The sequence below is a fragment of the Lutra lutra genome, chromosome 1 (assembly GCF_902655055.1).
Source record: "Lutra lutra chromosome 1, mLutLut1.2, whole genome shotgun sequence".
In the NCBI taxonomy this organism is placed as follows: Eukaryota; Metazoa; Chordata; class Mammalia; order Carnivora; family Mustelidae; genus Lutra; species Lutra lutra.
The window spans coordinates 109,338,229-109,364,972 of NC_062278.1; the positions used below are offsets into that span (position 1 = coordinate 109,338,229).

General features: G+C 40.5%; 1 protein-coding gene across 9 annotated transcripts in view; it reads left to right on the forward strand.

Annotated features, from left to right (window-relative positions):
- Positions 1-26,744, forward strand: part of MAP3K13 (mitogen-activated protein kinase kinase kinase 13) — a 165,270-nt gene that overhangs the window by 100,832 nt on the left and 37,694 nt on the right. For 6 of the 9 annotated variants that reach the window (XM_047732067.1, XM_047732077.1, XM_047732085.1 and 3 more), the window contains one exon: positions 19,511-20,070. In XM_047732067.1, the coding sequence (XP_047588023.1) occupies positions 19,596-20,070 (475 nt within the window). In that variant the 5' untranslated portion in view covers positions 19,511-19,595. Of the gene's footprint in view, positions 1-13,236; positions 13,291-13,394; positions 13,611-13,648; positions 14,165-19,510; positions 20,071-26,744 lie in introns of those variants that run through there. The other 3 variants (XM_047732121.1, XM_047732112.1, XM_047732126.1) reach the window with 3 other exon arrangements.

Below are 26,744 nucleotides of genomic sequence, written 5' to 3' on the forward strand. Positions count from 1 at the left end.
AGGCAGAGAGGCAGGTAGAGAGAGAGAGAGGAAGGGAAGCAGGCTCCCTGCCGAGCAGAGAGCCCGATGTGGGGCTTGATCCCAGGGTCCTGGGATCATGACCTGAGCTGAAGGCAGAGGCTTAACCCAGTAAGCCACCCAGGCGCCCCCGGAACACATTTTTTTAAAGTGTTACTTTTAAATTTTGAAAAGCAGTTTTACCTCAGTTCATAAATTCATAAGAATTTATTCATGTCAGTTTCCATGCTAGGTGTTGGGGAAAACAGTTAGAAGATAGTCCAAACCCTCAGCATGCTTCTCTTCTAGTGAAAGAAACATACATATTAAAGAGATCACTTACAGGGCACCTGGGTGGCTCAGATCATGATCCCAGGGTCTTTGGATCAAGCCCCTTCATCGGGCTCTCTGCTCAGCGGGGAGCCTGCTTCTCCCCTCTGTCTCTGCCTCCTTGTGATCTCTCTCTCTTTCTCTCTGTAAAAAAAAAAAAAAAAAAAAAAAAGAGAGAGAGAGAGAGAGCAATCACTTACAATGTTAAGTGTTAGTAATAAAATGAAATAAAGACATTAAGTTTAATACAAAAATAAGCTCAACACATGAATAAGATTCTTTTTTTTTAAGATTTTATTTATTTATTTGACAGATAGAGATCACAAGTAGGCAGAGAGGCAGGCAGAGAGAGAGAAAGGGGGAAGCAGGCTCCCCAAAGAGGAGAGAGCCCAATGTGGGGCTCGATCCCAGGACCCTGGGATCATGACCTGAGCTGAAGGCAGAGGGTTTAACCCACTGAGCCACCCAGACGCCCCATGAATAAGATTCTTTAATGGATTATGAAGGGAAGCAAGTGACAATTTATGTTATATCCATTCCTTTTGGAAGTAGAAATCACAAAAAACAATTACACCCCCTTCAAAGCTATTACTTGGCCAAAAGGGCCACTGGGATTTTGTGAGTTCTCCATTTTATAAGCTCCACAAGTTGTCTCTTCTTGTCCTCACTTTACAAAGTGTGACTATATATCATGATTTTTTTTAAGAACAGCTAAACACACATACACATAAGTTTGCCAGCAGTTATTTAGAAACAGAAAAGGGTGGCAGGGGGTGGGGGTGAGGTGTTTCCACATAGCCAGAATAGACCTCATAAAGTCCATGTACCAACCCTCATGGTTTACTCAGAAGAAGATTCTTTAAGCCTTTGTACAAAACCTAATTGCTCTTATTTTGCACACATTTTTTTAAAAGATTTTATTTATTTATTTGACAGAGAGAGATCACAAGTAGATGGAGAGGCAGGCAGAGAGAGAGAGAGAGAATGAGAGGGAAGCAGGCTCCTTGCTGAGCAGAGAGCCCGATGCGGGACTCGATCCCAGGACCCTGAGATCATGACCTGACCTGAGCCGAAGGCAGCAGCTTAACCCACTGAGCCACCCAGGTGCCCGTTTTGCACACATTTTTAACAAGTTTGCTTGTCTGGTTCCCAGCCCATGACAAATGATAAGGACATATTAACTAGTCAGACTGGTTTACTAAGAGCTATGAGAAGCAATGGCAAGTGAGTTGACTAGTGGCTTCATACCAGACATTGAAGCCAAAGAAAATCAAATTAACAAAAAAAATACAATAATAAAGCAATCATTACCATTTCAAAAGGATTTTTAAATATTTGCAAATAGATTTACTAGTATTACTTCAAATAGTAACTTCTATTGGGGATTTTTAAATTTTAGTTCTTAAATTAAATTGTATAAATGTAATTTATACATTTCTTAGAGACACATATTTTGAAAATGTGCACTCATAATGAGTTCAGATCATAATTTCTGAAGGGAGGCAGCTGAATATGTCTTTAAATTTCATGCTGTAGAGTATAAATCTTTGTATTGAGGGACTAGATCCAATTTCTTATCATAGTTTGTTATTCTGAATTTATTTTTCTTTCCATTAGAACTGTCTTGCACATTTATTATTTTTTTAACACTTAGAATAAATATTTAATAGTTATTGATGTTCTTCCTTGTCATCCTGATCTTGGACAGATGGGACTTACCAAGGATCCTTTAGTAGTCTGCAAATTTCAGCTATATATTGGAAATAGAAATGGAAACTACCCCAATGAATAATTGAAGAACGGGTTTAGATTACTCTCTAGCATAAAGTCAGATTCACCTTCCAAAACAATGGCATGGGACTGGTGAAAAATGATTGATCTTTGCCAATTTCAAATTTCTATTCTCTGTAAAGCCCAAACTGTTCTGTTTTCTAGGATACTTTTTCTAGGGTATCATCTGGATTGAATCATTATCTTAAAAAATTAAAACTAAGGACTGCTTCTGCGAACAAAAACAATGCTGAGGAAGGAGAACAAAATATCATTAAGTTAAAAAGTCTAAAGCAGTGGGATCTTTCACTAATATGATTTTAATTACTTCTCAATTACAGCAGGACATTGGATCCAGAGTCTAGAGTTCCTTGCTCCTCGTGGAGTTCTTATCCTGGTTATTGTAATACTGTCTTCTCTGAGAAGTGACAAGAGCTGTTGGTGATTTGCTAGAAACTTCTGGTCTTGTTCACCCTTCCCTCCATTAGCCATCCCCTACTTCTCTGCCTTTCACCTACACTAGTCTAGTGATTAGAGACTTCAAGGAAGGGTAATTATGAAAACAGCAATAATACAATTTCAACTTTCAAGTTCTCCACAAATGACTGTTGAAACTACTTAGGTATTTGAAAATTGTTCCTTCTGCTTTTCTCATAATTTTAGACACCTGATTATGGTCTGTTGGAAACTCCTTTGATTTTTTTATTATTTAAAAAATTTTTTAAAGATTTATATATTTATTTTAGAGAGAGAGCACATCCATACGCATGGAGAAGGGACAAGGGTGAGGGAAAGAGAGCCTTAGCTGGTTAAGCATCTGCCTTTGGCTCAGGTCGTGATTCCAGGATCCTGGGATTGAGTCCCACATGGGGCTCCTTGCTCAGCAGGGAGCCTGCATCTCCTTCTGCCTACCACTCCCTCTGCTTGTACATGTTCTCTCTCTCTCTCTCTCTCTCTGTCAAATAAATAAGTAAAAACAAACCTTTTAAAAAAAACCCTCTAATTTGATCCTGGTGAAGTCATTGGAATAAGCTGTATTTAAATAATTTCATTCACAGATATTACTAAAATTTGATAGCAAACCTATTACTACATTTTTTTTTTGAAGATTTTACTTATTCATTTGAAAGGGAGAGAGACAGAGAGAGCACGAGCAGGGGGAGTGGGAGAGGGAGAGGGAGAAGCAGGTTTCCCACTGAGCAGGGAGCCTGGTGCAGGGGTTGATCCCGGAACCCTGGGATCATGACCTGAGCTGAAGGCAGATGCTTAACCATCTGAGCCACCCAGGTACCCCTAAACCTGTTATTTTTAAAAGAAGTAATGGAGTTCTATGCATCTAGCAAATCCTCATGTACAAAGGGAAGCTACTATCTTTATCACTTCCCATAACAAGCAAATCTGTTAAGGTGAGTAAAACACATAGAGCAGAGCTGTACAATAGAACTTTCTGTGATGGAAGTGCAGTGTCCTATTTTGCCCTGTCCAGTATGGTTGCCACTAGCTACATGTGGCTACTGAGCGCTTGAAATGGACTAGAGTAACTTGGAACTAAATTTTTTTTTTAAGATTTTATTTATTTATTTGACAGAGAGAGATCACAAGTAGGCAGAGAGGCAGGCAGAGAGAGAGAGAGAGAGGAGGAAGCAGGCTCCGCAGTGAGCAGAGAGCCCGATGAGGGGCCTGATCCCAGGATCCTGGGATCATGACCTGAGCCGAAGGCAGAGCCTTTAACCCACTGAGCCACCCAGGTACCCCGTAGGAACTAAATTTTTAATTTAATTTAATTTTAATTAATTTAAATTAAATAGCCACATATGACTAGATGCTACAGTATTAGTGTGGTATAGAAGTTAAATGCTAAAATATAATGGAGTAGACCCTACATAAGGTGGGCATAGTTTAGAATTCTCCACTTTATTTGTTGCTAGGAATTTTTAGCTTTTTCCTAAACATAGAACCTCAGCTCAAGGTAAAATGTGAGTCAAGTCCATATTTTCCTGATTGGGACATTTCTTAGTTAAATAGAAGGCCATTATAATTTTGACAGTGGAGTGCCATAACTGTGGCCATGGACTTGGACTCAGGCTCAGGCTTTGGGACTGGCGTGGGGCTGGGCTCGCCTCCTGTCTTTACCACTTAGTAGCTGTAGTGAGTTATTTGAATTTCCTATGCCTCCATTTCTTTATCTGTTCTTATCAGGGGTAATAGTAACGCTTTTCTCAAAGGGTTGATGTGAGGATTAAGAAAGTTAATGTAAGTGAAGTGGTCAGAGGAGTGAGTGGCAATAATCTCAACGAACGTTAGCTATTGTTCTTAATACACTGTTTGTCATATTGCTCCCTCGGCGTGTGAATGTGTGAGTTTGTGTGTATGTAAAATTCTCTCATCCAAAAAAATAAACTACATCATATTATATCAGGTTCTGAACTCAGTGTTGAAGCTGGAAGGCAGGGAAAGAAGAGGGACGAGGAGGTACAGACATAAATGATACTTACATTCTGCTCCTGGTGAATTTACCAACTGATGAGTTATTTCTGTTGAAAAATAGAAGTCGTGACCTAATGTTTGCTCCCTCCAATTCTAACAATCTATGATTCCATCATTCCTAAGCAATCTGAGGATGGCAGAAGGACCCTTGATGACTTCTTGCCTGCCAAGTACATGGAGGACTGCCCAGGAGCACTGTGCAGGATCTGTTGCCTTGTGAGACATTCCAAATATATCAGTGGAAGTCTGTTACTGATGCTCTTCAATAACTCATTATACCAAGATGGCAATGTGTTATTTGGTTTGAATGTTACACAGCATAAAACAGGTTCAGAATGTGTTATATTCATACCTCTACTTTATATTTTAGTATTCAACTAAATAGTCCAGATAATGACAGTAAATTTAATGGGAAAAAAGAACTTTCATAATACAGTTTTATGCAAAAAGATTTTCTCTTCTTTCTCACTTGCCGAGAGTCATGAACAGTAGCTCCTGACAGCAGAGCTAACCAACTCTTACCAAGCAGTGCACTATCTGTCACCTCCCTCTGGCTGACATATATTTGAATAGCAACAACTAGCATGAGAATACTACTTTGAGGCTTAAATAGCAGTTTCAGGTCCACTATCTCATTTAATACTCACATAAATCCCATGAAGATGCCCATTTTTCAGAACCCATGTATAGCAAACTGCCTCCATAGTAAGTATTTAATCACAATATAGATACCATTTAGTTTTCACTGATGAAATGCTTTTTGGGGAACATATTATACAGTATTGAGAGTCATGGATGACCCAAGTATAATAAATTGAATCTTATACGTTTAGAGGGAAAAGTACTCCCCAGCCCAGGTTGGACAGTTGTCCAACGGACACGCAACTCTGCAGAGCCCATGACTGATGCCAGAGTCCAAGTTTTCTCACCAAACCAAAAGATTCAGAAGCCAGAGGTAGACCTCTTAGGCTCAGGTAGACCTCTGAGGCTCAGCGCTGTCGGTTGCATTTCCAGGTTTGAACTTTGTGTCTCTGCCTTTAGCAGCAAGATCTCCACTGGTACAGCACTTAGGATCAGATCCACTTCCTGCCCTTCTCAAAGCACCCTGTTCTGTGTTTCTGGAAGTTGACTTCTATGGACTGCATCAGTGGACTTCCTTGCCCTCTGTTTTGCTATTAGGTTCCAATAGGAAGCACCTGCAGGGTCTTTGAAAGCAAGAGGAAAGTAAGGTTGGGGTTCAGTATTAACTCCCCTCGCTCCCTCCCTATCAGGTCAGTGAACTTTGGTTGCATCACTCTACCAAAGGCTACAGTTCTTGTTGGATGACCTTCTTCTGTAGCTACTCTCCAGGTTCTAATGATCATTCTTTCCCCTCCGCAATTAAAGCCTGCTGGGGGTTCCTAGCTCTGGGGCATAAAACCATCCCTGCTGCTTTTCCTGCTCCTGCCTTTTGTAAGCAGTCTCACTGGACTCTCCTCACTTGCGCCATCTGCTATATTAGCTCAGGCTAATATAGGGTCCTACTTCAGTGACTGTGCCTGCTTCTACTGCTCGCTTGCCATCCAAGCAGTATCCACACAGACCAGAAAATCTTAATTCAGAAAAATGATTATGTACAGCATAAAAAGTTTCCTTCAGTTTAATCCCTAGTATATTTGGACTATGAATTAATTTCTAGTTAGATTCTACTTATTTTGTTCTTTAAAAACATATCTAGTCTGGGGGCACCTGGGTGACTCAGTTGGTTAAACATCCAACTCTTGGTTTTGACTCAGGTCATGATCTCATGGGTTATGAGATCAAGCCCCACAATGGGGTCCATGCTCATCTGGGAGTCTGCTTGAAGAGTCTCTCCCTTTGCCCCTCCCCCCACTCTCTGTGCACTTGTGCTCTCCCTCTAATAATAAATAATCTTAAAAAAGAAAGAAACATACCTAGTCTACAAAGGAAAATAGAGGTGACATAGTAAACAAATACAGTTACTGTGTACTTAAGACAGTGATACTTCTAAGAGGTAATGATTAATTATGTGTTCATTTTTCAACATCAGGATACTAACTTGTGCTACTCATGCTGTCTCCTAGTTAGGGGATTATTGTAATTCTTTAAATTAGATCCTTTTTATTTTTTGCAGACTAGACAAGGTGTAGAGATACAAGAATGGTCAGAGGGGATTCAGGGCCTGTGGCCAATGAATAGGGATGTCAGATCCTACAGGGCAGGCCATTGCTTATTTCTGGGCTAAGCTGCTCTACTTAACCCCTGGGAAATAAGAGTCTTTTCATTATAAAATGGAAATAGCTGTCCTTTGGGACAACTTTAAGCTTTCGTTTTTTCTGTGGTTATAGCCCTGAAATAACCAAGGACAAATCTCTTTTAATATTCTCTGTGCAGCCAAGGAAACCATCAACAAAACGACAAGGCAACCTACTGAATGGGAAAAGGTGTTTGCAAATGATACACTGATAAGGGGTTAGTACCCAAAATATATAAGGAACTTATGTAACTTAACACCCAAAATAAAGGCAAACAATCTGATTTTAAAAAGGGCAGAGGACCTGAATAGACAATTTTTTCCAAAGAAGACATACAGATGGCCAATAGACACATGAAAATATGCTCAACATCGCTAATCAACAGGGAAATGCAAATCAAGACCACAATGAGATATCACCTCACACCTGTTAGAATGGCTAGAATCGAAAAGATAAGAAATAACAGGTGTTGGCAAGGATGTGGAGAAAAAGGAATGCTTGTGCATTGCTGGTGGGAATGTAAAATTGGTACATCTACTGTGGAAAACAATACGGGGTTTCCTCCAAAAATTAAAAAAAGAAATAGCATACAATCTAGTAATTCCACTACTGGGTATTTACCCAAAGAAAATGAAAACACTATTTCAAAAAGATATATGTGCCCATATGTTTATCTTATAATTATTTACAATAGCCAAGGTATGGAAGCAACCTAAGCGTCCATTGATTCAATAAATGGATAAAGAAGATGTGGTATGTGTGTATGTATATGTATGTATTTATATATATGCATGTATACACACACACACACACACACACACACACTGGAATATTGCTCAGCCATTAAAAAAAAAGGATGGGATCTTGCCATTTGCAGCAATGTGGATGGACCTAGAAGGTATTAGGTTTAAGTGAAATAAGTCAGACAGAGAAAGACAAATACCATATGATATCAATTACATATGGAATCTAAAAAACAAAACAAATGAACAAATAAAAAAGCAGAAACAAACTTATAAATACAGAGAACAAACTGATGGTTGCCAGAAATGGGGCCGGGAGGGATGGACAAGTAGGGTGAGGCGGAATGGGAGATACAGACTCTCAGTTATGGAATGAATGAATCACGGGGCTGAAAGGCACAGCATAGGGAACAGAGTCACTGATACTGTAATAGTGCTGCAGGGCAGCAGATGGTGACTACTCTTGTGGGCACAGCGTAACACAGAGTTGTCAAATCACTGTGTCCCACACCCAAAACTACCATGTGTCAACTATACTTCAATTTTAAAAAGATAAATAATAATCAAGTACATGTTCTGACAGATGGCCTAATCACTTTGACCGAACTTCCCTCTTCTTCTACCCCACCGTCCTCCAAGTATTTCCCATTCCCTTACCCCAGCGTTTACAAATCCTTCTGCTTTTTTTTTTGTTTTATGGGAGTTGAGTTCAGTCTCTCTACCCTATTGCGATAGTTTTGAATAAAATCCTCCTTGTCTTTTTTAACTGTTAAAATTAAGCTAAATTTTAAAATAAAGTATTATGTTTTCATTTGATCTTACTCCTTTAATTATGTAGGTATTATTAATAAAGCATATACTCTCTTCCTTAAAAATAAAATGTTTATTAATTTAAAACATAATAGCCAACTTTTATTGAATAGTGCTTACTCTGTTTCAGGATATGTCACGCACTTTGCTGGAGTTTTCTCATTTGTCCTCATCACAACCCTGTGAGGGCAGTCTCCCTATATTATCTCAGTTTCTGATCATGGAAACTGAGACACACAAAGATCAGGAAGGTGTTTTCCCATGGACAGAGTCAGTAATAGGACCCAGAGAGTTTGAACCCGGAGATCACTCATTTTTATTTTTTATGACTCTTCTAAATTTGTGGGAAGTTGCCACTGTACAGAGTTCTCTAGGCCTAGAGCTCTAACAAACTTCTTAGACTTTGCCCTGGAGATCAGGTCTTCCTGAGGAGAGTGAAGGCAAGCTGTGAAGGCAGGACCTACCACTCCTGGAAGATGTGAGATGCAGGCGTGGGGTTAGGCAGTTCCCTGAAGGGCAGAGCGCCTTTGTGTGTGCACAACACAGTGTAGAAACATGCAGATTTCTGGGGAAGAACATTCCATGATCTCCCTTGGGACCACAGTTCTGCTGTGGTTCTTTTTTGTTCTCATTGCCCTTTTGTTGAAAGCATAAGCAGTCTTTTCCTGAAGTTATTTTCTTGAACCAATAAAATTAGCTCCTAATTTAACATCGTAGTGTTAGAAGCATGGAAATTAGTTTTTTTTCTCCCAAGTATCAAAATGATGTAGCATTAATATTCTCCCAAACATTATAGCTACCTACAGCCTTCCTTGTTTTTCCCAATTTAGGTAAAACCTGGAATGTAAAAATAGCTGCTGTAATTAAATTAGAGACAAAGGAAATTAAATATGAAAAAGAAGTTGCATACATTTGGGATTTTCCTCTCCTCTTTTCCATCTTTCTTTTGCCCCTTTGACCCTGTATCTCTCTGTTTATTGATTCTGTCTTCATTTATAATTTCGAATGAATGTTAAAAGCTCAGTGTGTCTCAAGTTCTAAGTGTATTGATCTCCCTGCTCTTACCGTTTTTCTCGTTTTCCTACTTTCCTTAAGAAAAATGTGTCTTCCATTTGCCCTTCCTCTCCTGCCCCTCAATTTCACATGTATATTGAGTATACTGACATCTTTTTATTCTCGTTTTTCTAGTTAAGGATTTAATTGGCTAACAGTCATTGAGGAATCAGCATGTCCTGGGTGTGTTATGCTTTTATCAGGGACTAATTCAAGTTCTTAATTCTACATATTTTATAATCCTCCTTTTCCCTTTTTTTTTTTAATTAGGATATTTTTCTATCTTCTACTTTTCCATGAATAGCTCACAGTTCCTAACGATAATTCTTTACCAAAGGTTGTTTTTGTGATCCTAAATGTAAGAATTTTAGTGCCTTAACATGTTATTCATCTGGAACTTAGAACTTGGAAATAATCACAACACCCCAGCATACCTTTGTCTCTTCATCTGTCTTGAGTTTCCATTCTCGTCGCCATGATTATTTTAACTTGTCTAGCTTGAATATGATTCTTGCTAGTAGAAAAGGTGAAAACAAAATAGGAGCCATCAACTTTGCTTCCTCATTGTCATCTGTTTTTTATTCTTTTATTTGTTTTCAGTTTATAATTATTTAAGCCCGTTTGCAAGCCTCGGCACACACTGTCAGGCTTCTCAACAATCTCCTTACCATTTTATATGATTTTTCCTATATGCAAAAGTAGTAAAGTTGGCTCATTAGTCTGTGTGTTTAAAGCAACAGATATTTGAAAAAAAAAAAGCAACAGATATTTGATTCTGGATTGAAAACGTCTGATTAGGTAGTGCATGCTAATAACAGAAATTTGGGGAGGGGCATCTGGGTGGCTCAGTCAGTTAAGGGTCTGACTCTTTTCGGCTCAAAGTCATGATCTCATGGGGGCTCCATGCTCAGTACAGAATCTGCTTCTCTCCTTCCTCCTCTCCCTCTGCCCCCCACAACCCTCAAGCTCATTCTCTCTCTCTCTCTCTCCCAAAAATAAATCTTTAAAAAAGAAGAAATTTGGGGAAATATAGAAAATTTAAAAGAACAAGAGTGATAACCACCGTTGACCTTTTAAAGCTATTTTATGTTCTTGGAATGCTTATGTGATTATTTTTATATTAATATTTGTATATTTATTTTTTAAAAGATTTTATTTATTTGAAAGACAGAAATCACAAGGGGTACCCCTAATATTGTATACTTAAAGGCATATATGTCTGTGTCTTACTATTTAAGACATTTTAAGTGCATTTATTTAGTTATTGACTTGCTTCATATGGCAAGTTAGATTTAGGTCAGAAATTGTTGATTCTGGGGCACCTGCATGGCTCAGTGGGTTAAGCCTCTGCCTTCAGCTCAGGTCATGATCTCAGGGTCCTGAGATCGAGCCCCACATTGGGCTCTCTGCTCAGCGGGGAGCCTGCTTCCCCTCCTCTCTCTCTGCCTGACTCTCTGCCTACTTGTGTTCTCTCTCTCTGTCAAATAAATAAATAAAACCTTTTAAAAAAAAGAAATTGTTGATTCTGTTCTAGAATATTCATACTTATAATAGTACATATTATTTATTAAGTATTTATGGAGTTACAGAGAAATCATTCTTCTGGTCAAGAAATGTTTTTAGGGCACCTGGGTGGCTCAGTCGGTTAAGCAACTGCCTTCAGCTCAGGTCATGATCCTGGAGTCCTGGGATCAAGTCCCACATCGGGCTACCAGCTCCACGGGGAGTCTGCTCCTCATTCTGACCTCCCCTTTCATGCTTTCTCTCTCGCTTGCTCTCTCTCAAATAAATAAATAAAATCTTTAAAAAAAAAAAAAAGAAATATGTTTAGTATTTGAGGTATATAGCATTTAGCATTTAAGGTATTGGGAGCTTTATAGATTTTTATTTCATGTTAAGTTGATAGTCTACAATTCTGAAAATAAAGCGTCTTTATTCATTTTAAAACCTACATAGGGGTGCTCAGTCAGTTGGGCATCTCCCTTCGGCTCTGGTCATAGTCTTGGGCTCCTGGGATCAAGCCCCGAAAGACAGGGCATCTGTCCCTCCCCTCCCCCACTTGTGTGCTCTTGCTCTCGCTCATAAGAAAATAAAATCTTCTTTTAAAAAAAAAAGATTTTATTTATTTATTTGGCAGAGAGAGATCACAAGTAGGCAGCGAGGTAAGCAGAGAGAGACAGGAGGAAGCAGGCTCCCTGCTGAGCAGAGAGCCCAATGCAGGACCCGATCCCAGGACCCTGAGATCATGACCTGAGCCGAAGGCAGAGGCTTAATCCACTGAGCCACCCAGGTGCCCTGAAAATAAAATCTTCTTAAAAGAAAAATAAAACCTACATAAAGGGGCGCCTGGGTAGCCCAGTTGGTTAAGCATCCAACTCAATCTCAGCTCAGGTCTTGATCTCAGGGTCATGAATTCAGGCCCCTGTTGGGCTCCCCAGTGTTGTGGCTAAGCCTCGTTGGTCTTCAGTCTTGTCAGCAGCAATGGCTCACTTTGCATCTTGTGGGCCGGGTTTGGTCCCCGTGCTGTTAAGGGTCGTCTGAGGCTGCTGTGAGCTTGTAGTTGGGCAGTGTCTGCAGTCAGACCAGGTACCTGCCCTCTCAATCCCTTTGGCCAGGTCACACTGGACTGCAGGACACCCTCCCTGTATTGTCCCCTTGAGAAGCTTTCATTGGTGGGCGGGCCCTGCAGACAAACCAAAATCCCAGGGTGGCAGTGACCCTGAACTGCAGGTTTCTCTCCTCCATATGCTGCCTTCGAGAGGTTTCTGTGGGTGGGCAAGGTGAGTAGTGAGATCAGGGCACTGTCTCTGCACTGCCACTTTCAAGATTTGCCTGTCCCGGCTGCAGTGGACTAGATGTGTGTGGTGGACCCGATGTATGTGGTTCTCATCTCCTCTCCCCAGGGCAGGAGTCACTTTGGAGTGGTGCTGGTCCCTGCTGGGGCTGCTTGCTGGATGCGATGTGGCTGGAGCCGCTTTGGAGGGTTGTGTAGGCCACTCTTTTGATCTGGTGTTAGATCACATACTTAGGATTTTTTAATTCCATTAGAAAAAGCTGTCTAATTTTTTTTTTTTTTTTTGAAGTTCAAATCCAGACAGACCTCTCAGTGACAGACCTCTATCCTGGGAAGATCAATATATGTTATTACTATGAACAAGTAGCTTAATCCCACTTTTAAAATGGGCTGATGCCCTAATAGCAGAAATCTCTTTTATGCTCTAGATCCTGTTATATGAATTTTAGAGATGGCAGAGTTGTGTTCATTGTAAAGCAAGAAAATGCCAAGTGAAGAGAAGACAGCTTGGGAAGAGCTTAGCACCACTCAAGAAATCTCAGCAATAATTCTTAATTTATAATTTTATCCAATGTTAGTCACACTGAAAACTTTCTCTATGGGGCAGAATTTTCCAGAAGCTTTGATTTACACATATTTATGATAGAAACCTCAAAATCAGATCTATTATAAAATCACCCTGTATTAGCAACCTGGGAGAATGTGTATCATGGGATAGAAGCACAAGAATTCAAGAGCTGTTTGGCCACATCGCCTCTCCCCTCCCCTTTTTTCAGGGCTGAATCCATTTAGGCACAGAGCCAAGGTAATTTCCAGAAATTGGCAGTGCCCTGGCAAATGCACAGCTGCCGCCGTCTCCAGCCCTTGCTTACTAATTTTGCACAAACCACTTCCTCCTCCTGAGACTGAGAAATTCAAAGGGCAAAGGAAGTGTGCCTGGAGGGCAGGTACTGAGGCCCTGCCTCGAGCCCCAGGTAGATTCAGGAGTCCAGAAGGATAGCAACACAATGTCCCCCTGCAGCCCTGCCCAGAGGGCTCCTTGCTGATAAAGGTGACATTCCAACCTCGCCCTTTTCCCCTCCTGCTCTCGCTTAGCTTTTTCCATTTGGCTCTTGAGGTTTAAAAATTTTGCCTTTTTTTTTTTTTTTTTTTCAGTTCCCTTCTAGTAAATACTAGCTTTGACTTCTCATGAATCAAAAGATCCAAGCAGTCAGTTGCCATGAGGGTGCCGGAGCCAAGTCTGGGCAGGGAGAGAGGAATGGAGAGGGCAAAAGACAGAGCAGAGCTCGTGGGGCTCCCTGTGTTCCTTGTTTCCACGTACCAGCTTCTTCGCTGTGCGGTGGCAGTGCGTGGGCGTACGCATACACACAGGTAAAATTTAGATATTTTTCTCCTCCTACACTCTTCTTAAATGTAGTCATCTCTGATCATATTTTAAGAGAGTCATGGTGATGATTTTTTTCCCTTTTGTTCTTGTGCCTCCATCTCCGCCTTTGTTGGTAGAGATTGGATCTGCTATTCTTAGTGAGCAGAGGGAAGCCTCTTGGACTACACAACTTTATACACGCTTTGAGGTGTCTCTCGCCCCTGTCCCCTCCCAGAGCACTGATGGGTTGCAGTAGCTGGATGGCCTTTCACTGTTCTGTTGACTGGGGCAGTCACCCCTCTAAGTGGGTGCTTGTGTTTCCTTGGGAGTGGCTCTAGGGCATCGAGAATAACCCTGTGAATTACTACTGTTTTTTCATCAGTAGTCATGATATCATTGCTATTTGTTTCTTCGTCTGCATAAACAAACAACCAGACCAGGGAAAGAGTGTAGCGTGAGGAGAGGACTCATCCTACTCTGCCGCTGATGAGCGGTTGTATCGAGCGAGTCAGCAATAGCCTATGAATTTGAATTTGGACCCATGAATGTGATCGCAGAGGTAAAGCAAGTGGGTTGGACGATATTCCTTGATAAATATCAAACCGAGTGTGATGAGTGTGCTGAAATCGTCTTCCTTTAACTCATTACCTGTACCCGTGAGCACAACTCTACCTCACGTGCATCCTTAACCTCCTAGAAAGAGGAGGAGATTACAAAACAAACTCGTGTTTTTCTAACTTTTTGGTATGAGCCCATTCCAGTATGGTGTCATTAGGGAGAAACTCAGGATAAAAATGGACAAAATGGAAATTTACCAGGAATTAACATAAAGTCCTAGAGTTTGATTCAAAAAACAAATTGCACGAATAAGTGTTTGGCTGAAATTCACATACGCTTTTGGGTATTTGCATTATCCTCAAGTTTGCTGTGAGCCAAAAGCATAATGTACACCCTGTGCTGTACAGAGTAGCCACGAGTCCCGACAGCAAAGGCAGATTGGAAGGAACTGCTGAGGCAGTGGCCGGGTCAGATAGTATCAAGTCAGCAGTCTTAAAAGACCTCAGGCAGAGCAACATACGAGAGATCAGCCAGAAAGCAAATGAAGGGATCAGTACTGTCAGAGCTGAGAAATCAGCACGAAAGGAATGGGGTGGGGAGGACGGGGTGAGGGAAATAGGGGTCAATTCAGCAAGTAGCTATTGCCCTAACAGAGGGCTCCAGCTAGTATTTTCTTTTTTTCTGCCTGCCTCCAGCCTTATATCCCCAGGCAACTTCCTAGCCCCTATATTTCTGCATGCCCTAGAATTCAAGTCCCCCCTAACCTAACCTCATCCCACCCAACTTCGTCTCTCTGATTTGCTTAAAGGGAAAAACCATCTGCGTTATTTCATAGGGTTTCAGAGCCCCTAGAAGAACATAAGGCATTGCTGTTACTGCTCCTGACAGTAGCTGGCTATTTCACTATTTCTGAGTTACCAGCCTTCTCACACATGCCCTGGTGGTTTCTGCTTGCGTCTGCTAATGCTCTTAGCCTCCCTGACTTCTTTCTTTGGTGGGTCTCAAATCATCTTCCTTTCAAAGGTTCATCTCAAGTCCTACCTCTTTCATTCAGCCTGAGTGAGCCACTCCAGTCCCCATTACCGTCTGCCCTGTGCACAGCTCTGGGTAACAGAATACCTCTCTGGAGGCCTTAGTTTCTGTGAAGACTAGGCATCATGATTCCATGCCCTGACTTCTTGCACAGGGATCAAATGTTTAGGTCAAGATCATAGCCCACAACACTTTTTTAACCTGTGAAGCACTCTGAGGAAGCGAAAGTTGTTGTAAGAGGTGCTTTGGTGTTACAAAAAAAGGACAATGGAATTTGGGGATCTGAATTTTGAGTTCTGTTTGTATTTCTGCTCTACCACTTACCCAGTTGATGACCTTAAAAAGGTTTTTATTTCTTTGTAAAATGAGAATGACACTATTACAAGGATTACAGTGCTGGTGCTGACTTACACACCAATTTGTAAGAGCCAGTGGTAACTTTGCAGGTAGGTTACTCAACTATTATTAGCTTGAAATCTGCCATGGTGGGAGTATTTATACCAGAGAAATCAGTAAACACTACAAATCAGAGTGTCCCGGTTTTGTTTTGTTGTGGTTCCCCCCCCCTTCTTCCCTCCCCTGCAGAGCTGTTTTACCACTATATTGCTGATTATGCATACTGGGCTGTGTAAATTGTAAGACACTTAGTCTCATTTATCATTAGGAGGAGTAACAGTAACAGTAATGCTTTGTATCCACAGAACTTAGTGCAAAGCGCAGCTCCTAGCATATATTTAATTAGTATATTTTTAATTTAACTTGGGTTCACCCTTGTATTATTTTGATACTTCTGCCCTAAGCTAAAGGAACCCCCCCATCCTTAGCTCTTCAGATCCCTCTCTACAAAGTGTCTCTTTAAAATCAGATAACATTGGGGCACCTGGGTGGCTCAGTGGGTTGGGGCTTCTGCTTTCTGCTCGGGTCGTGGTCCCGAGGTCCTGGGATCAAGCCCCGCATTGGGCTCTCTGCTCCGTGGGGAGCCAGCTTCCCCCTCTCTCTCTGCCTGCCTCTCTGCCTACTTGTGATCTCTGTCAAGTAAACAGACAGAATCTTAAAAAAAAAAAAAAAAATCAGATAACGTAAATAATAGCCGGGTACAGTGCATAACACACTCAGTAAGACTCAAGCCCTCCCTGTCTATAACTGAGCTAATTACCTTCTTTCCAAACCTTTCTTTCTTCTGATATTTCATATCTCAGTTGATGATATTGCCCATCTATCCATTACCCCAGGTGAGTTATCCAAAAGTCTTCCTCTCTTTTCCCTTGTCCTTAACCATACCCAAGTCTAATCAATCATTAGATCTTGCTTATTCTGCCTCTTCAATCTATCCCCTCCTGCTCATTACCACTGCTCCTGCCTTGGTTCGGGCCCTCATCATTCCCACTTGAAGTCTTCCTCCTAAGGGACACATTGACTTTCGGTGTTTCCCCTTCAATCCAACCTCTACTTCTATAAATGTAATTTCAAATTACAAATTTGAAGGGCGCCCAAGTGGCTCAGTCAGTTAAGAGTCTGCCTTTGGCTCAGGTCAAGATCAGGGGTCCTGGGATCAGCCCGGCATTGCATGAAGCTTCCTGCTCATTGGGAAGTCTCTTCCGTTAACCGCCCCCGCCCCCGCCATGTGCACGCACATGTATGCTGTCCCTCAAATAAAATCTTTACAATAAAATAAATAATTAAAAATTGGACCAAATCACTCCTTCAATTCAAATTTCTTAATGGCTGGCTGTTGTCTCGAGGATAAAATCCAAAAGTTTCAGTTTGTCATCTGGGCCCACCACTTCCCAATACTTCCTGCAATGTCTAGTACCACTTTTATCTGGTTTACCCTCCAACCCAAGCAACATTTCCTCTATGACTTCTCTGGACCTATTTGATGTTTGTTTTTCTGAGCTCCTGTAGCACCTTGTTCATGTCTGTGTACCATATATCTAACCACATGGCTCTTATTGTCCACTGGTCTTTCCCTCTAGATTTTAAGTTCCTATAGAGCAGAAGCCTAGGTACCATTCATTAATTCCTAACACATTGTATAGCTTATAATAGAAGCTTAGTACATGTTTACATGAATGAATGAGACTTCAAAGGAAAGGGTATTTTCATTGGTTTATTCACACAAGCTACTCATAGGGTATCGTGATGAAAAAAATGCTTAAAATTTGGATCTCAGTAATGCAGATGAGAAATTCATAAAAAGGGGATAGCTTCTTTTTATCTGTAACCCCCAATATGGGATACTATGACCCCCATCAACTAAAATTTAAGACTCTTAGCTTAGCATACAAAGCTCCTTTCAAAATGGTTCCTTTTTTTTTAGAATTTTAAAAAAAGATTTTATTTACTCATTTGAGAGAGAGTGTGAGAGAGAACACAACCAAGGGAGAGGCAAATGGAGAGAAAGAGAAGCAGACTCCATGCTGAGCCTGACGTGGGGCTCCATCCCGAGACATAGAGATCATGACCTGAGCCGAAGGTGGAGGTTTAACCATCTGAGCCACCCAGGCGCCCCTCATCCCTGACTTTCTCTGCATTCTTTCTTTCTCTCTGTATATGTACATACAACCTACACTCCAGCCACTTCAATCTGTCATATATTCCGTCGTCTTTCAGGCATCCTTGCCCTTGTTCATACTTTCTCTACCCTTGTTGTATCCTCTCCTTCTTCTCTCACTCACCCCTTCTTCTCTCACCCCTTTCTTGCCAACCCAATGAGATTCTACACTTCTAACACTGATCAATAGTTAGCACCTTTGGGCAGCTAGCCCTCAAAGTGTCTCCCTCTTCTGTGTTCCCGGAGCACTTGGTTGATTCATGCTAAGCACTGTGCTGTCAATCACTGTTGGTCTGTTTCTTACCCCCTCTGTAAAGTGAGATTATCTTTATACCCTGGTTCCTGTTAAACATATCCTAGATGTTTAGTACAGAGTGAAGGAAGGAGTAATTATTATATAAGGATTTATAAAGAAAGTAAATTTCTGATAAGAGACAATGAATTAAATTTAAGATTGAATTTGCATGAACTGACCAATCTAGACAATTCCATGTCTTTCTTTTCAGGGATTGGGTAGCCCCAAGAAATTGGTACTAATGGACAGATCAGAAGCAAAGAATAAGCTTAAAGCACTGGGACTTAGTTTGTTGCTCCAGATTTGACACATTATCGTAAAAACAGATTTTATATCTTAGGAATTTGTGTTGTCACTTATGTGAGACATTTACCTCCATGACTTAACAAATACCTTAGAAAGCACAATAATGCCCCAGTAGAAAAAAACACTAAAGAAAACAGAAAAAATTTGAGCAGGATGTTGTTCCTAATAAAACAATGTTTATCAAGACATTTAATTTTGGAAAGGGAAACAATTTTTTTTTCTGATTAGGAACCTAATATATAATATTTGCCAGTCTGTTTAGGCTGCTATAACAAAAATACCAGAGACAAGATGGCTCAAACAACAAATAGGTATTTCTCACAGTTGTGGAGGCTGGAAGTCCGGGATCAAGGCACTGAAATATTTGATATGTCTGGTGAGGGCCTGCTCCCTGGTTCATAGACAGCGGTCTTCTCACTGTGTCCTCACAGGGCAAAAGAGGCAAGGGGGCTCTCCAGAATCTCTTTGAGAAAAGGGCATTAATCCTGTGAGGGCTCCACCCTTATGACCTAACCACTTCCCAAAGGAATTGAGTTTCAGCGTATGAATTTTGGAGCAAGGGGACAAAAACATTCATTCCATAGTGACATTAATGCAGAATGCTTGGAATATTTTGAAAAACACTACATAAACCCCTCCCAGATCTAACCACCTAGAATTAACAATAGTTAATAGTTAACAATAGTTAATTCTTGGGATATATTCTTCCAGTCTTTTTTCTTATATATGTATTTGTATGTCCTTTCCATTTAAAGGACGGGGATGGGTGAAACAGGTGGTGGGGATTAAGGAGTACACGTGTTGTGATGAGTACCAGGTAACGTACTGAGGTGTTGAATCACTCTATTGTACACTTGAAACTAATATTACACTGTATGTTTACTGGAATTTAAATAAAAACTAAAAATTATAAGGGTTTATGTTGTATATATGGTTCTAACCTATTTTTTATATTAACATGTAATGAACGCTTTCTCAGGTTCGTAAGGACTCTTCTACAACGTGATTTGTAATTACTGCACAGTATCCCACCATTTGGATGTATACCGGTGTTTAACCAATCTCCATCGTTTCAATGTTTTTATTATTATAAGCAGAAGTGTGGTAGTGTGGGTGACTCAGAGAAGGGTGATCTCATGTCCTCCTCCTCTTTTCCCCAGATTTTGGAGCCCTCTCTTGCATCCGAATTCTGTGCCACTAATCCTCTGAGTGTCATCTCAGGATCCTGGGCACACTCATGGCACCATGGCCAATACGCAGGAGCCCCTGAGCTGCTCCTCTTCCCCACACTTGCCCTCGAGTGAAAGCAGGACCTTCAGCAGACTCCAGGATGAACTCACGCCTGTGGGGAACCACCCTTCCCCCACGCTCCTTAAGGACCAGCAGGAAAAGGGGGTGGCACAAACAGAGCTAACCGAGAGCATGAACAGCCCCATCACCACAACAGTGTTGACAAGTGTGAGTGAGGATTCCAGGGACCAGTTTGAGAACAGTGTTCTTCAGCTGAGGGAACACGATGAATCAGAGATGGCCATGTCTCAGGGGACCAGCAACACCGTAGATGGAGAGAGCACAAGTGGAACTGAAGACATCAAGATCCAGTTCAGCAGATCGGGCAGCGGCAGTGGCGGGTTTCTGGAAGGACTGTTTGGATGCTTAAGGCCTGTATGGAATATCATTGGCAAGGCATATTCCACTGATTACAAATTGCAGCAGCAAGGTAAGCTGCAGTGTAAACACACCACCACCATTCCCTGGATAACCTTGATTAAAACCCTAGTGCCAGGGCACCTGGGTGGCTTAGTGGGTTAAGCCTCTGCCTTCCGCTCAGGTCATGATCTCAGGGCCCTGAGCCCCCTCAGGGCTCTGAGTCCCGCATCGGGCTCTCTGCTTGGCAGGGAGCCTGCTTCCTCCTCTCTCTCTCTCTCTTCCTGCCTCTTTGCCTGCTTGGTCTCTCTCTGTCAAATAAATAAATAAAATCTTAAAAAAAAAAAAAACCCTAGTGCCAGATGAATACACTATACCGATCTCCTAAAAACCTTCTGACTGCAACAGATTCACATTTGGTTGGTCTTTTCTGGCCAAAGCCCATCTTCTGTAGTTGTCCAGTCTAGGGGTATCAAGTAGAGCACATAGAAGACAATCCACAGTGTTAGGAGGAAGAAAATGCTAGAGCTCCTGTTCCTTCTATCATCATTTTAAGTTTCTATTTTCATCCATGTTTTCATATATGTTTGGTATTTTAATAAAGTTGCATAGATACATAACAAAAATAAATCACATAGTGCATGTTTGAAAATTTTTTTGTTGAAAGTTCATGCAATGATGGCCACTGGATGGCCACTGGATTAATTCAAAACCAGACAGATGCCATGTGGTTTCGTGCCTGAAGATTGTGTCCTGGTTTAGACTGTAGTAAAAACGAATCATTTTCTTACAGCCCAGACACAGAAAGCTCACATTGTGAGGAAAGAACAAATATACAACCAATCTTGAGAAGCATTATTATGTCTAGACCCCACAGCTTTTTAAAAAGTAAATTAACTCCCATCACGGTATAACATCCATATACATCTATTCCAATTCAAGCATTATGCTTCTGAAGGAAAGAGAGCACATGGTCCTAGTGTTCTTTATCACTTCTTTTCTGTTCTTTAAAAGAGTTTTTTCTTCCTGATAGCAAGAGTAATATATATGGTTAAATTGGAATATACAGGTAAGTGTCCCCCCAAAAGTAAAAATATTTATCTATGATCCTCGGTCTCCACTATTAATGTTTTTGGTATATGCTATGTTAGTCTTAGTATGTGTGTTTGTGTGTGCTTTAAAAAAAAAACCAGAGTCAAATTATTTCATTATGCCTTTTCATTTCACATTTTGAATATTCCCCATATCATGAAATATACTTCAGCATTTTTAATACCTACATAATACTAAATTATGTGTATGTGCCAAGATTTCTTTAAGCAATCCTCTATTCCTTGACAATTTGTTATTTTTTAGTGATTATAAGCTATACTGCAATGAACAACTGTTTTATTACTTAATTTTCACACATATCTTTATGTCTGTGATCATTTTTACTATATCTTTGATTTCCTGAAGATAAGTTTTTAGAAGAGGAATGGTTGGGTCAAAAGGGTTCATGGCTTTTTGAGGCTTTTTATACACATAATTGGAGGCTTATATAAATGATTCCATTGTTTACAGTTCTCTCATCAAGAAATTTTGGAAAGGACCAGAAATGAGAGTCTGTCTTATTTGTTTTATAACTGAATGTTGGACTCTGTGACTCTCTCTTAATATATTCATCTGGGGGTGCCTGGGTGGCTCAGTCAGTTGAATGTCTGACTTTGGCTTAGGTCATTATCTGGGGGTCCTGGGATCGAGCCCCACATCAGGGAGCCTTCTTCTCCCTCTCCTTCTGACTCCCCCTCCCCCCTCAAATAAATAAATAGAAATCTTTAAAAAAATTAAATATTATATATATATATATATATATTCATATCTTTCAGTTGAGACTATTGACAGCTTTTCCACAACAGCCAGTCAACCTCAGTCACTATTGACCACTTTTCTGTGTATTCTGTTTTTCCGATTTCTGAAATATTTTCCTTAAACCTGTATCTCTCTTAAACCTCTCCCTCTCTACGCTTTCCTCATAAGTTTTTGGGATTTGCTGGTAAATCCGTGGATCCCAGTTGTGCTTTCCAGGATTTGTCAGTCACAGTATCCTTTCCTGTCAGTCACAGCATCCTTTCCTGTACATGCAGAACATCTTTGTCAGTCTGTAAGGTTGTTCTGTCTGTCTGTCTGTCTCACTGTCTTTCATACATCCTGCACATTCCACCCTTCTTTCACCCGCTATGGTCTTAAAGTTTCAGGAATTAAAAAGTTGTTCCTGGTCACACAAAGGTGGGGGGTTTCAAAGTTAAACAGTGTTATTATTTTTTAAAATGGGAATAAAGATAAGCATAAGGAGAAAAATAAAAAATCACTTGTTATCCCACAACCCAGAGATAACCACCCTTAATTTATTATTTTTTTAAAAGTTCCCTCTTCTCTGCTTAGACACAAAACCTACTTATATCTGCTTATGTGATAAAACTACATTGGGCTTTTAGGGTCTTAACTTGTTCAGTCTAATAATTATTTTGGTGGTAATTTGGAGATCTCAGGATCCAAATGCAGCATCAAGGTTCAGGCTCATAAAGAGGGGAAACAGACACATCCTATGTATCCATCAAAAGGAGCTTTAAAATTTGGGAGGGGGGGGTGCCTGGGTGGCTCAGTCCATTATGAGTCCTATTCTCTATCTCAGCTCAGGTCTTGGTCTTAGAGTCGTGAGTTCTAGCCCTATAACAGGCATGGAGCCTACTTAAATAAAAAAAAATAATAAAAAATAAACTTTTTTAATTGTCCTGTAAACTTGTATTTAATTGTCTTCTGATTGATTATGTGACTGACAGAAAGGCTTATTTCAAGAGTAAATAGGAAACGGGCCTAGTCAGCTTAAGCTTACAGGGCAGCTTATAGCTGCCTAACTCTTCAGCAGATGACAGGCTATCCTCCTGTGGACTGGTGTGGCCGGGGCCCAGAAAGAGATTCACTAGCCAGAAACTAAGGTAGTTTTTTCCTTGTCAGCTCTGGGATCCGGGAGCTAATCTTTAATCCTGGATTACAGTCAACCAAAGGAGAGCACACAGAACAGCTGTTCTCTGCATTCAATACTTAAAGGGAAACTTCACTTGATTTTACAGAAATCTTAATGAGCTCTCCATCTCCCATTTAGGTGGTTGGTAGTGAAGTCCAAGTAAGGTAGTATGTGTAATAGAAATATCTTATTGCCAAATAGTTCCCAGTCCCAAAGCCAGTATTATCATAGCCATGTCTGAATACAAACAAAGGAGAACGTAGGCCTTAAAAGTGGGTGGGTGGGACGCCTGGGTGGCTCAGTTGGTTAAGCAGCTGCCTTCGGCTCAGGTCATGATCCCAGCGTCCTGGGATCGAGTCCCACATCCGGCTCCTTGCTTGGCGGGGAGCCTGCTTCTCCCTCTGCCTCTGCCTGCCATTCTGTCTGCCTGTGCTCGCTCGCTCTCCTCTCTCTCTCTGACAAATAAATAAAATCTTTAAAAAAAAAAAAAAGTGGGTGGGCATGGGGCTTTTTCTCGGTCTTAGAGATCACAGTAGATATTGGAATTAAGAAAATAGTCATAGTGATGAATCAGAAGATAGAAGCTAGGGAGGAGTACCAATGGACAGATATAAAAGCAGAAAGTCTGGGACGAACCCTAGAGAGAACACAGCCAGGTTCCATTGTTACGTCGTTATCTTGCTGTCCATTATTGGGTCCCCCAATTTTGCACATCCTCATTGCTATCATTCTTTTTCCTGTCACTTTCCTATTCCTTGGCTCCCAGCTAGATATTGTCAGGGACATTGGGATGGGATAAAGGACTAATCACATCAGTCAGTTTTACTTCTGAAAATTAGTTCCAGGGAAAACATTTATGGAAAAGTGGTTGAAGTGTCATTTAATACTCTGTTCCTGGATTACCAGTGTGGTCCCCTCTATTTTTCTGTGGATAATTAACACTTTGCTAACCACAGCTGAATAACACAGGCATGAGCTACTATTGGCAAAGGAAAATTTTATTCTCTAGTATAATCTCGTCAACCTTTGGTGTTTCCATTTCATAAAAATGCTATATAATAGGCATTATTTACTTAAAAATATAATAAATTGTAGGGACACCTGGCTGGCATGGTAGAGCATGTGACTCTCAATCTTGAGACTGTGAGTTCGAACCCCGTGTTGGGTGTACAGTTTACTTTAAAAATACATATATATTAAAAATATAGCAAATTATAATACAAACATTATAAAATGATATGAAAAGAAAGAATTATTTAACAGATTGGTTTGGAATCATTCAGTAACAACATGAAAAAAATTACTGTGCCTCGGTCCTCACACCACACACCAAGAAAAACTCCAGTTGGATGTATAGGTTCAACTTTTTAAAAAATCAACTGTAGATCATTCTCAGAAGATTGACTAGGCCATAGAAGATATTACAAAGGAAATGACAGGCATCTATGAAAACATTTTGTTCAAAAAACAATAAAATACAAAGTCTTTTTAAAAAAATTCTCTTCATAGGTATCAAAGAAATAGAAAAACTCCTTCACATTTATGAGAACTGTGAGACCCCTGACAGATAAATGCACAAAGCAGAAATGTGACAATCCATGCAAAGCAGATGTGAGCATTAAACAAATGTGGAGAAAATTATTCTACATCCCTGGCAATTAAAGTGGTGCGAACTTGGGGCGCCTGGGTCGTGCAGTTAGTTGAGGGTCTGTCTCTTGGTTTCAGCTCAGGTTGTGATCTCGGTGTTGGGAGTTTGAGCCCCGCATTGGACTCCCTGCTTGGTGAGGAGGCTGCTTGGGTTTCTCTTCCTCTCCCTCTGCCTCTGCCCCTGTGTGCATTGTCTCTCTCAAATAAATAAATATAAATGAATGAATGAATGAGTGAGTGAGTGAATGAATGAAGTAGTGCAAACTTATAAAACATTATTTACATCTAAATAACTTAGAACCCAAAAGACTATCGACGGTATTCATTGCTGGCAGAGTTACATTCATTCATTACTGCTATCAGCAAAAACTAGCGAAGCCCTTTTGGGTGGCAAGTTAGAAGGTATAGCAAAAGCCAGGAAACGGTACTCTAACCTAAGAACTGAGCCTGAGGAAATTGTATAAAGAAAGAAAAAAGTATCAAATCTGAACCAGCAAACAAAAAGACGGAAACACAAGTACGGAAAAGGTCAACAGGTACCGTTAAGCCACTACTAAAGCTTATAATGAGATCTGTATATACATGGGGAACACACAATACATGAGAAAAGTAGAAAAGGTTATGTGTCAGCTACAGCTTCTATAAAGGTGCATACGTATGAGCAAAGAGTGGAAGAGAAGATGAAAACTGAATATGGAAAGGGATTGCAGATTAAATACTTTGGGTTTTTTTTTTCCTAATATTTGCTGGTGTTTCTAGCATTTCACAGTAAATAAAGATTGAGTAAATAGGGGGAAAAAACACCCAAAGAGGTCTAATTTTAGTAGTTATCATATGAAAAATTAAGCTAACTTGGGCTTTCATAAGTTTTTCAGAAAAATATTGCCCAGGATGTGCTTGCCCCAGAATCCAATAATAGTGCTTTCTTTGGCCCCAGAATGGCCAAAGTGACACTGTGTCTAGTTCTTCACTGGACCTCTCACAGGTAAAACCCTCTGTGAGTATGCCATCGATATCTGGGTCCTGTGGGTGCTGCACAGATAAGCCTGTGGGGACGATGGTGGGACTGTGTGAAACACTTCATATTTCATACTTGTCATTTGAAGCCAGAAAGATCCTCAAAGCAGTCAAGCCCATAACTCACTCTTTCCTCCTGCATTTCACTTGGTTTCATTTGTTTATTTGGTGATTTCATGTTTGTGAGCTATTTGTAGTTCAGAGAAATTTGTTTTTATGTAGCATCTATCTAATTTCCATAGAGCAAATACAGAAGAATGGGTTTAATACCTATGCTTTCAAACACCCTCACTATCATTTGTTCTGCTCTATGTCATCCTTTCTGGAAGGTCATGTTTCAACTGCTATAATGAGAAGCCGCATTTTACAAAGAATCTACAGGATTTATTTTCTCTCAAGCTTGAGAAAATGAGAGATGAGGGAAATGTGGTTCCCATCTAGGTACTGATAACTTCTTTCTGCTCTTCATCACCATAGTAGGTGGGAGCTGATTTGCTTTCAAGACCAGAATATCTTCAAAGCTGACTCAACACTACCTTGTTCAGTATTCTGCAAACAGTGACCTTTCAGTGACTGGTGATCTAACAAAAACCCCCGTAACCTTTAACATTGTCCTCATCCTCTCCTCACTCCATGGGACGCCTCGTTCTTTGATGTTTATTTCTTACCAGTGTAGTGACAGTTTGCTGATAAAAAGGGGGACAAGGAGAAGGATCCATGGATCATATTCTCCTTTTTAAGTTCCACGAGATTAAAGCACATATTGATTGGGTTTTTGAAGTATTTTATTTAAAATAGCATTTTATTACTTATAAAAGTAATATAAGCTCATGGTAAAAAAAAAAAGTTCAAGAAAGGATAAAGAGCATAATATGAATCATCAATAATGTGACCACTTAGAAATGACTCCTATTACCTATTTGGTGCAAAGAAAATCAAATTCTAAGAAAGAGAAACTTGAAATTACTGCATCTATATGAGTAAATCTATCATGGCTAATGACCCTCACATTTACTTCATGGGAGGCAATGTGGCATAGTGGGGAAAGCACTGGCCCTGGTATCAGCCAGTTCTTG